Source organism: Dermochelys coriacea, chromosome 14 (genome assembly GCF_009764565.3).
Source record: "Dermochelys coriacea isolate rDerCor1 chromosome 14, rDerCor1.pri.v4, whole genome shotgun sequence".
NCBI lineage: Eukaryota > Metazoa > Chordata > Testudines > Dermochelyidae > Dermochelys > Dermochelys coriacea.
Window position 1 is genome coordinate 26,344,179 of NC_050081.1, and position 12,275 is coordinate 26,356,453.

Here is a 12,275-nt window from a genome sequence, read left to right on the forward strand (position 1 = left end):
GCCTGACTGCTCTGTTAAGTGAACGACTGAGCCCAAAGAGAACCTGGTCATCAGATCAGGAGTGTGAAGCTGCTACAGATCAAATACAGAGGCTCGCTGCAGCCAATGCTGCTGCTCTGTCTGTACAAATGGATCACAGAGCTCAGACACCATGAAGTCTCTCCCACATACATGCACATGTAGATTCATGTGAAGCACAGTACAATAGCTGCATTGTTACTAGTCTTAAGAATTCCCCCTTTTAGTGCTTGTGCTGAAATCTGTCATACCTAGAGTGTTAGCTATTTGAATGCAGTGACAGAGCTTCCATGTGGTCAGGAAGATTTTCCTTGTTGGGGGAGAAATGAGTTGCAGCAGACAGAGGTAGTGAATCCTAGTCTCATTTATCTCTCAGAGATATTTCTGCAATGCGCCTTGTACTGCAGTGTCTGGGTGTCTTCACTCCCTAATAGTGTAGACTAGCTGGCAAATGCAAAAGGCATGTGATAAGTCACAGATAACATCCAACTGCCGAAAATCAGTTTTGTATACACACTCCCAGCCAGGTCGCTCCCTCTCACATTGCTACACCTGCCCCCTTGTTGCAAAATCTGCTGCTGTGCAGCTATCCCCTTGCACGTCCCCTGACCTTGATGGCTTTGCAACAAGAAAAGAACACCACCTTAACTCATGTGTCAAACGCCCTCCCTCTCAACAGAAGTGTGATGACTGGATCAGTCTGTCAGGAATTCATGCTTGATATAGGATTGCTATAGGATTGTTTCACTGGAATTAAGAAAACCATGTCTTTGTTCTCTTTAAGAATGGGGTTTTGAACCTGTGGCCCTCAAGACTCTAAACTGCAGTCCTCAAAGGGGACAAATCAACAGAAAAAGTCTCTCTGAAACCCCAGGAGCAGTTCCAGAGTGAGCCCAGAGCGCTCTGAGCAGCTGCTGTTCTTTTCCTGAGGCCTGCGGCATCACTGGCGTAGGAGAAGAGAAGTCTGGTTGCTCCATCACCTGCCTCCCTGTCAGGCTGGGAATCCCAGGGTGAGCAGGTCAGGAGCTTAAGCCTAGGGAAGCCACTAGCAAAGAACAGTTTCCCTTCACACAGCTCCTGAAAGGGCAGGAAAAAGTGGAGCGACAGAAAGCCAAACTGTTCCAGTTCCAGCTCACGCATAGACTACAGCTGCCTGGGTACTACTCTAATTTGCACCATCTGGCAGTGATGCCCTAGGGACCACATACAGTGTAGTGCAACCACTCCCCAACCTGACCTGTGAGTCAGGGCCCATGGGGAAGGTGGTGTATTAACTGGCTAGGCTGGCCCCGCCTCTCTACACCAGGGCAATCCCTTGCAGAGACTGGTGCCTGAGGGGCACAAAGGGAGCTAATCCAGACAGATACTCTTCCCCAAGCACTGATTGTGATCCCTTGACTTTTTTATCCCAGGTTGAAGGACCCAGACACCCCTGCGCTCTGCTGTGACTGACAAGAGAATAGGGCTCATTTTAATACTCCAAGAGGAAAGACATTGAATGCCCCAGGAGGGGAGGCCAAAGAGAGCGCTCCTGGGCACATGTAAGCAGAGCAATTCGCACAGCGACTCAAGGTATCTGAGGAGACACACCACTGGGGTATCCCCAGATATCAAGGGGGATGGGTTACCAGAAGATGAGAGCAAGAGGAAAGGGAGACCCAGCACTGGGAAGCTTGATGGATAAAGGCAGAGTGATGCCAAGAGGCTTGGTGATGATGGGGGGCTCTTAGCTCAGCCCACCTTGACGCACTACTCATGGAAACATGATGCAAACTGAACCACTCTAGATGAAGTCTCAACTCTGCAACTCAAAGGTCTCTATTTGGATGCCCACTGGTCCTTTGTTTTGCATTTCCTATGTGGTTTTCTTCTAGAAGTACGAACAAAACACATGTTTCTGCTCGTGGCAAGAGCGTATTTTCCATTTCAATACATTGGCCACATGGAAAGCCAAAGAGACAGAAGCAAAGAATCCTTTTCAGCACTGGAAACTCAGACACAGATCTTCTGCTGGTGTAAATCAATATATCTCTGCTAATTTCAAGGGACCTACTAGATTGGCTGACACCACAGGAGGATCTAGCCCTTAGAGCCTAAATCCTCTACAATTTCATTTAAAAAACAGATGTCTTTGGTTAATAATGGGACAGGGCAATAATAATTGCTCACTAAAGCACTGCCTCACAGGCAGTCAACGTCAGTAGTCATCGAATGTTATGTCCATTGGCTCTTCAGGGGCCTTGCTCCAATGCGTAGGATTGTGTCAGTCCTTCCTTCCCCAGCCCGTGGTCAGGTGCCCACAACACAAAAATGGCCACAACTGGCAGAGAAACCAAGGACTCAGTGGGAAGTGGAAACTAACATCTTCCCACCTTCAGAAAGGGCCCCTCTGGGGAAAGCTTACATTGCTGTGGCCCTTGTGGTACCAACTTAGTAGACATCTATAGCATATCAGTTTCCAGAGATGCAGTCTAGTGCCTTGCAGTTGCTCTACATTAAATTACCTTCCAAAAGAAAAAAAGAATGAAATTTGAGCTGGCACACCTGCTCCCAATTACAAGTCCCTGAAGTACAGGCTGGATCACAGAAACACTCACAGATCCTGAACTCTACCTAGGCTAGGGAGCCTGGCTGTAAACCCACCTCTACCATCATATAGAAAGTTGGCTATGCAGCCCAAATTCCTGAAGTTTCCATTCCATGCCCATTCCCCCCCAGCTAACTGTCATTGAACCAAGTGAATACAAGGAAAGGTGCCAGCATGCCACACCCAATGCCAGCATGCTGGCCTCTCCCCCAAATTACAAACCACATGAAAGCTCTTAACAATGCAAACTATAGTCAGTCATTTTTTCTCATTTAAAAAGTCAACAAATGTGCAACTACAGTCGTGACCTGATCCTGGAGCGGTAGACAGAGAACACAGAGATTTATGTGAATCCTTCCCAACATACCTAGTGAGGAGAGAGAAGGAGCAGGCATCCATCCAGTCGTGCATGAGTTATAAAGGAACTGAGGCAGCAGAGATACAACAAACATGCCTTATATCTTTAACAAGAGTGACCAAACCAGAGGCCTGGATTACGCTAACATTGTACCCATCTTTAAAAATGAAAAAACCTCATTGAGCCTCTCTTCAATGTAACAAAAAAGAGACGAGAAAATAATTACAGAACAAGTTATAGAATAGCTAGATAAGTGTAAAATGAGAGGGACAAACCAGCACGACTTCGGTAGCAGTGACCTGTGCAGAATGCCAAGAGATAGTTAAAACAGTGGAAGAGGATAAACGAGTGGAAACAATTAATTTAGACAAAGAATGACTGTTAAGGATGCAAGTCAGCACAGTGTGAAGCCCACTGGGATTCAATGTGGTGAAAGGTTGCAGTATGGAATCAAAAGTAGCAGTGATGGTCAATATTACTGTGGACAGGGTTTAATAATGGAATGTACTGCAGGGATCATTACTAGCAATGGTGTCATTCAAGAGATTTATTAATAGCCAGGAAGGGGAGATGAATAGTTGGGTGGTAAATAACTTGGATCAGGAACAGCCCTGCATTCTGATTGGCTGAGGCAATCTCCTTTCAGTGTAATCCTCAGTCACTACTGTATGTAAAACCTTGCCTTCAAACTCACTCAGAAGAAGAGATTTAAAGAAAGAGCTTTTTCAAAATGCTTAAAGACAAGCAGGCAAAGTTCTGTGTGGCCCTTGGGCTGTGTTACATTCATCTCAGAAGAGCAATAGCTATGAACATAACCAGCCCCCAAACCCATAGAACAAATAAAAATATGGATTGAGATTTTCAGAGCAGCCCAGGGAATGGAAAATGTCCCTAAATCCTACTGACTGCTTTGAAAATCACAATGGTGGAATGAAGTGACTCTTCAAAAACTGCTACACAGATGAAGCAATTTCCATTCAGCTGCTCCCCAGAATTGTGTCTTCCGGGTACAATTTGGAAATTTGGCTGTTTGACTGAATCACAATACTTTTGAAAGATTTTGCTTTCTATTAATTCTGACAATACCTCACAAAAACAGGTTCATTATAGACACAAAAACACTTCCTGATGAGTTTCCTTCTCTGTGCCATGCTGTTTATTTTCGCATGCAAATTTGGTCCTGGTTGAAGATGTTGGAGCATGAAGTTCTCGCTTTGTCCCAGAACAACAACAGCCCAGACAGCAGCTGTGTAAGCGCTGCTCAGACCCCCGGCACATGTGCTTTGACTCTCATCTCCAGGGTCAGAAGGAAGCCCAGCCTCTGTGACCTGTTTTGTCCTTGGCGTCCCTGTTGAGGCTGCCAGCAGGACAGATCGTTCTAGATTTGCAGTTGTCATTTTTGGTATGTGAACGCCTGCCTCTGGGGAACTCGACTAAGGCACAGCTCAGCCAATGGGTGGGAATCACTAGTGAGCTGGGCCTCGCTTTAGTGTGAGCTAGAAGACAAAAGGCTCCATATCCTGTGCCCGTCCCAGCCCCCTCAACAACACTGTCAGATCCCACTTACTGCCATGTATGGTCTGCACCCAGCATCTCTTGTTTTGGCGATGGAGTCCACAAGTTGTCCACTAATGCCAAAGTCACAGAGTTTAATATTCCCATTTCTGTCCAGAAGAATATTGGAAGGTTTGATGTCTGTGAGTGAAAGAAAGAAAGAAACAGGTTAAGTCGTGGCTGGAGATCTCCATTTCAAAAGCCATGTGGTTGCGCAGTGACAGACACAGGCATCAGAAAATCAGACCTAAGGTTGAACACTCAGTTTCAACTCTTCCTCTTTAACATTTATGTTCAATGGTGATGTCATCATATATTTCCCAAACATAGTATCTATCACTGTCTCATAGCCCCATCACAGAGATACCTGGCAGTTTATTTTGGGAGCATTGGCTGGGAAAGTAGGAGGAGATACAGAGACTGTCCTGGTTCTGAAGTTCTTTCTGAACAAGCCTCATTAGTCACCATGTTTGGCTCTTAATTAGCATACAAAACTGTGTTTAATGGCATCTAAGGTTGTGGCAGGCCACATCCGGGGTTTTTTACTGCAAGTGTACAAGAGGGTGTACAAGCAAGTGTACAAGTGTACACGGCCCACACAGGCTGAGCGGTACACTCCCAGAGAGGGTGTCTCCATGACAACTGGGGCTGTGACTGCCAGCTCAGAGAGACATACCCATGCCAGCTTTGATCAAGCTTGTGTGCTAAAACAGCAATGTAGCGGCACATACCCAGGGTCTCAGATGGGCAGCTAGCCCATGCCACTGTGATTACACTTCTATTTTTACTGCATAAGCTCATTCAAAGCTAGTGTGTGTATGTCTAATCAAGCTGGAAATTACACGTGCAGCTCCAGTGTAGGTGTGCCCACAATGAGCAGCAGTCCTGCTGCCCTGATCTCTTCCCACCCCCACTCAGTCCCTGCCTTTGCCACCACCCAAGACTTGCTGCCTCCATTTTGCCTTTTACTCCCCCACGTACCCAGGCTGCCACTGTTCTTCATCCCTGCCTCGCTCCCACTCTAAAATCCTGCTCCCTGCCTTGGTCATCTCTCCCCTGGACTCCCACAGACACTTTCTCCCATGGCCTCACGCTCCCTCAGCCCCATCAAAGGGCTGCTCAAATTCCCTTCCTGCTCTGTTACTCTGCTCAGGTCACTCACTTCTCCAGCTCTCTGCACTGCCCTCCCTGTGCCTCCTGCATCAAAGTCAGGCTTCTCCTTCTCTGCGAGGCCTTGCACAGTTCCCCTGTCGCCTGCACCTTCTCCTGCTCTCCCCTCGCTCAGTCCCAGCCTCCCCCCAACCTCCCCCTTTGTAGCCTTCTCCCCATCACCTTCACGCTGCCTCCCATGCCTCCCCTTCTGAGTGGAACAGTTTCCCCTCTTCCCATGTATCACAGGACCTCCCACTACTTCACATCCCTCCAACAGTGACCTCTGTGAGATGCCTACACAGCCCCTGGTATGCTCTGTGAAACTGGACTATTCCAGGTGGGTCTCAGCGTGTAAGCTCCTTGGGGCAGGGTCTGTTTTCTCATGTGCCAGCTACAGCTTCCCCAGTGAAATTCTGCAATGGAGGTACAAACATCTCTGGCATTTTGAAATTGAAAACATTTGTTGCTTACAGATAGGTCATCTGTGTTTCAGACAGACAAACAAACATACTGAAAAATGCCATCAAATTGAGAGAAGGGCCTCGAGTCACTCAGTTAACTAACACACTGTATCTCACTATAAATTCCTACTGGGGAAAAGGTTCAGGCAGTTTTTAGTATAGTAGCCAAGTAAGGTCAACACTATGAGCCCCACGCAGAAGCTGGTTTGTCACACAATACTAGGACAATACTAAGCAACGAACAGAGGACAGGCAAACAGAGGGAGTTTGCCTAGGGGGAGTTCCCACAGAGGTTTTTTTGCCTTTCAGGCTTCTGTGATCAGTAAATACAACATCTGCAGAGGCTCTTACAAGGAAGATATTATGGATAGTGAGAGATCATTTGTGGTGACCTGCACAGGATGTGCCATGTTTGTCTTTCTCCCAGAGGACAGAAGAAACTTTGTCTGTACGAAGTGCAAGCTGGTCTCCAAATTGGAGGAGAAGGATAAAGGACTAAAGTCCCAAGTATCAACCCTGTGTTGCAACAGACAAAAAAGGAAGATTTTCTGGATAGAAGTCAGTGTTTGGTACTGCAGGCACAGCATGCTGAAGAATCAGAGAGGGCAGTGCAGAACGGTGAAGAAAATTGGCAGCATGTGACCTCCAGAAGAAGAAAGAGGAGAACCCATGTATCCCCAATGTAGATAGTGGTAAGAAACGGTTTTCAGGCTTTCTACACAGATACTATGGTGGAGAATGATTTGGAAGAGCCATCTGAGGGAAGGGATCAGAAGGAGACCCCATCGACTGGAAAGGAAAGGTTAGATATCCTGGGAAATGCAACATGAAAGTTCCTCTCTACAACCCCCCACAAACATTTGAAAGTATGCAATGGCGTAGTTAAAGTCACTCACATGACCTGAACTCTGCCTCCATAACACCACCCTGAGAAAAACCAGAAACATGAAACAATTTGATCTATCCATTACACAGGCTCTTCTCATCAGAGACCACAGTCATTAGAATCTTTTAAAGTAAATGTACAAACTCAGGCTCTTTTCAGCTGTACACTGTCCCCAGAAGAGACCTATGGTATCAATTCTCAGTTAGACACACAGTGAACTGTGGCACTCACTTCACGCAGTTTAGAAAGCTTTCCATGTTCTGACAATGATTCAGATGGCACTAGACACAGAGATAGCAGATCTATGTATAGAAACCACCCAGCTAAGACTGGGATGCCATGGTATTTTACTTACACAGGAAAAGCACAGATTAGTGTGGAAATGACACATCCACTAACTACTGGAGATGTGTTTGTATGAAATCAGTTCTAAACCTACTACTCCATGGCTCTCATTCATAGCACTCCACATACGCCATGAGTATACAAGACAGATTTTCTCCATATTTAGAATGTCCATAGACTATGACTGTGGACTTCCTAAAGCTCTTCTGAAGCAGATGAAGGGGAAGTGAGAAATACTAGTGGTGTGGTCACCGTATCAGGACAGTGCTTTTCCAATGGAAGATGTTCCCAGCAGCTGGCTAGTCACTTCTATAAACAAGCCCTACAGCGTGGGCTCGGGCTCCTAGGTCTGCCTTAGCTGACTCTTCGAGGTTTCTGGGAAGATGAAGAGAGATCCCTCTGGCAGCATCCTCCCTCTCTCCCATTCCCCGAGAGCATTCCTCGCCTTTAGTAATACAGAACAACTGCCGTTAATGAATCAGCCATGTGTCTGCTCTGAATTCCTCCAAGCTGACAGACAACTCTCCTGAGATCACCATCATAGGGTCTAATCCCATCAGCCACACTATCAGAAGCTCGTTCACCTGCGCATCTACCAATGTGATATATGCCATCATGTGCCAGCAATGTGCCTCTGCCATGTACATTCGTCAAACTGAACAGTCTTTATGTAAAAGAATATATGGACACAAATTAGATGTCAAGAATTGTAACATTCAAAAACCAGTTGGAGAACACTTCAGTCTCTTTGGTCACTCGATTACATACCTAAAAGTGGCAATACTTCAACAAAAATCTTCAAAAACAGACTCCAAAGAGAGACTGCTGAATTGGAATTAATTTGCAAACTGGACACAATTAACTTAGGCTTGACTAGAGACTGGGAGTGGATGGGTCATTACACAAAGTAAACTATTTCCCCATGTTTATTCTCCCCCCACCCCGCACTGTTCCTCAGACGTTCTTGTCAACTGCTGGAAATGGCCCCACCTTGATATCACTACAAAAGGTTTTCTTCCTTCCCCTCCCTTCCCCTCCACCGCTGGTAATAGCTTATCTTAAGTGATCACTCTCCTTACAGTGTGTACGGTAACACCCATTGTTTCATGTTCTCTGTGTATATAAATCTCCCCACTGTATTTTCCACTGAATGCATCCGATGAATCAGCGACATAGATTCATAGATACTAAGGTCAGAAGGGACCATTCTGATCATCTAGTCCGACCTCCTGCACAGTGCAGGCCACAGAATCTCACCCACCCACTCCTCCGAAAACCTCACCTATGTCTGAGCTATTGAAGTCCTCAAATCGTGGTTTAAAGACTTCAAGGAGCAGAGAAGCCTCCCTCAAGTCAACCATGCCCCATGCTACAGAGGAAGGCGAAAAACCTGCAGGCCTCTCCAATCTGCCCTGGAGGAAAAATTCCTTCCCGACCCCAAATATGGCGATCAGCTAAACCCTGAGCATATGGGCAAGATTCACCAGCCAGATACTACAGAAAATTCTTTCCTGGGTAACTCAGATCCCATCCATCTAATATCCCATCTCAGGGGATTAGTCCTATTTACCCTGAATAGTTAATGATCAATTACTTACCAAAATCCCATTATCCCATCATACCATCTCCTCCATAAACTTATCGAGTAGAATCTTAAAACCAGATAGATCTTTTGCCCCATTGCTTCCCTTGGAAGGCTATTCCAGAACTTCACTCATCTGATGGTTAGAAACCTTCATCTAATTTCAAGTCTAATCTTCCCGATGGCCAGTTTATACACATCTGTTCTTGTGTCCTCATTGGTGCTGAGCTTAAATAATTCCTCTCTCTCTCTGGTATTTATCCCTCTGATATATTATAGAGAGCAATCATATCTCCCCTCAACCTTCTAGACATAGCTGGGAGGAAAAACAACGAGGAGTCCTTGTGGCACCGTAGAGACTAACGTGTTGTTTTTGCTGATACAGACTAACATGGCTACCACTCTGATAGCTGGGAGGGTCTCCCAATGTCCTGTTCTCTGGCCACTGGACCACCCTGGTTCTTGCCCCAGTATCAAATGCTCACATTCCTCCAAGGCTCTAGAAGAGCAATTAAGGCTGAAAAGTGGCTATGGGTCTATCTCTTTAAGAGGAAGAATGCAGGCTGAGGTCAAGTACTGCTGCGAAATGAGTTCTCAGATTGTTCCCTTTAGAACTGTCTTTCCCTAAAGAAGCAAACATAATCACGAAAGCTTATGCTCAAATAAATTTGTTAGTCTCTAAGGTGCCACAAATACTCCTTTTCTTTCTCCTGAGATCGCGATTCCTCAAGGACCCTCCTGTCCCAACATCTAGGTCTGGGGGTCCAAAGACAAGAGGCTGAGGCCATTATCTAAGCGCTAGGACCCAGGGGAAGTAAGGAAAAGGGCAGGAAGGGCAAGTTCTTCTCCTCTTTGCTTCTGCAGTACTCCACCCTCAATGCAGCTTCTACCTCCTGCCTGCATGTGCTAATTAACCATTGGCCTTTGCTACTCAGACTTTGACTCTTTGCCCTACTGAATTAGCAGGCCCCTAGAACAGAGCACAGTGCAGGCAGGACTAGAAAGGGGAGTGAAAGAAACAGCACCAGCACTTCCCCAACTCCACCCATGCTTTCTTGTAGTGACTCCATAGGACTGTAGGGATTGAAGTCATGACAAAAATACTGTGGCTAGTTTGGGGGTCCCAGGTGAAGAAAGTTGAGAACTTCTGAGCTAGGCTGACACCACTTCCCTTTACTAGAGACATAAAGACAGGAGTATGGCAAGAGGGCCTTGGTGATATAAACTTGGTACACTGGGGTAGTTCCAGAGGACTGGAAGAAAGCTAATCCTGTGCCAATGTGAAAAAGGGTAATAGAATGAGCCTGGTAATTATAAGCCTGTCAGCCGGGCATCAATCCAGGGCAAGATAATGAAGTGGATGATATGGCTCAATTAATAAAATATTAGATGGTAATATAATTAATGCCAGTCAACAGAGGTTTATGATTTTTTAAATGAGATTACAAGTTTGGTTGATAAAGGTAACATCGTTGATGTAATATATCTTCCATTATTGTTTGCAGTGTTGGTTCCACGATATTAAAGAGACAAGCTGGGTTCTGTGTAAGCTTGAAGGGTTGTCTCTTTCACCACAGACATCGATGATAATAAAAGATATGATCTCACCCATCTTCCCTTTGGTGTAATATACTTAGATTGCAGTAAAGTGTTAGATTTATTACCACATGACATTTTGATTAAAAAACTAGAATGATACAAAATTAACAGAGCACACATTAAATGCATTAAATACAGGCAGACTGATAGGTCTCAAAATGTAACTGTAAAGAGGGAATCATCACTGAATAGATGTGTTTCCAGTAGAGTCCCATGAGGAATAGTTCTTGGCCCTAGGCAGAGCCATCCCAAGGGTATGGCCAATCGGGGAGACCGCTCCGGGCCCTGCACTTTGAGGGGCCCCGCAGGCCAGTACAATTGGCCAGCGTGTGAACTGTTGGCAGGGGCGGGGCTGGGGGCTAGCCCCGCCCCTTCCCGAGGGAGAGCGTGTGGTGCCGCTGCAGCCTCCTCAGTCCTGGGAAAGGCAATCTGTATAGATGTATGTTCTCATTATCTGCACTTACGCACTTCAGATGTCAAGGGAGAATGGAAAAATGATTGAAACCATCCCAAACAAAACACTATGAATTTAAAGTATTTATTTGATATATTTAGAAAACTAATTTTAATGATTATCCACAATTATACTTTCACTTAAAAAAAGGACTAACCATGAAATTATGCGAAATTAATTTTTGTAGTTAAGTTAAGAGGAAAAATAATTGATAATTCCTTTGCAGAAGAGAAACCTATGAACTTACCTCTGTGAATGATTTTCAAGTTTTCTTTTAAGTGGTTTAGTGCTTTCACAGTCTAGGAGAAAAGAGAAGATTTTATGGATGAAAAATAAGTTACTGCAATGAGATTCCTATGATTATTAAAACTATTTGAGCAACATGAGCCAGAACAATAAAGAGGAACCTTGAGTGTCTGAAAGGAACAATGTAAAGACCTCTACATCTGTCATCATCATATAAATTTTGACAGGTTTTCACACCCCCTTTTGGTGTATGTCCACCCTCTAATCTCATTTTTAGACATGTACACTTTTGCAGTAGTGGCCATTTTGAATTTTTATGGGGAACATTAGGACTGTCTATGTGTCTGCTTTTCACATTTACAGCCATTTTAAAGATTTTAAGAAAAAGATAGGCTTTTTATACATTTTAAATAAAGTTTAGTAACAGAGGAATAAAATGTTAAGACATACATATGTTAACAGGCCTTTTTGTATATTGTATGTATTTTTTTGAAATAAAGGCATTAAATATTAGAAATAGAACATGCATTTTAGAAAAAAATGTTATGCATTTAGGTTGTTTAGAAATAAAGTCTAAAAATACTATGTTTTTCTGAAATAAAGGTATTAATATTAGTAACAGAACATGTGTTTTAGAGAAAATAAAGTGGGGCAGGTTTTAATACTGTGCAACACAAAGTGAGAGAGGCTGTAGAACAGCCAAAAAAGTAAAAGCTTTTCAGCCTGTTACTGAAACAAAAGGAAAATAAACTCAGATAAACTGCAGAAACGTTTTAAAACAACGGGAAAGGAAGAAAACCTGTGTCACTGACCAAGAGGCAGAGAGAAGAAAGGCACTAATCCAGGCAGCTGCCACAGTCAGCCAGTAAATCCAGGACAGTCAGCCTTGGACAAGCCATGCCTCTTGGCTGAGCCAATCAGAAGCTATTCTTTAGACAAGTCATAGAATTTTATTTTCCCGAACCAATAATAAAGTCCCAAGAGGCGTGGCTTTTGACAGCTGGTTTGCTTAGGTCTAGAGGTCTTTACTACT

The 12,275-nt window shown here is 44.6% G+C and overlaps 1 protein-coding gene across 1 annotated transcript in view; it reads right to left on the reverse strand.

The window, feature by feature from the left end:
• MAP2K4 (mitogen-activated protein kinase kinase 4) overlaps window positions 1-12,275 on the reverse strand; it is a 173,185-nt gene that overhangs the window by 32,325 nt on the left and 128,585 nt on the right. The window contains 2 exon segments of the mRNA XM_038371210.2: window positions 4,531-4,658; window positions 11,244-11,295. Coding sequence (XP_038227138.1) covers window positions 4,531-4,658; window positions 11,244-11,295 — 180 coding nt within the window.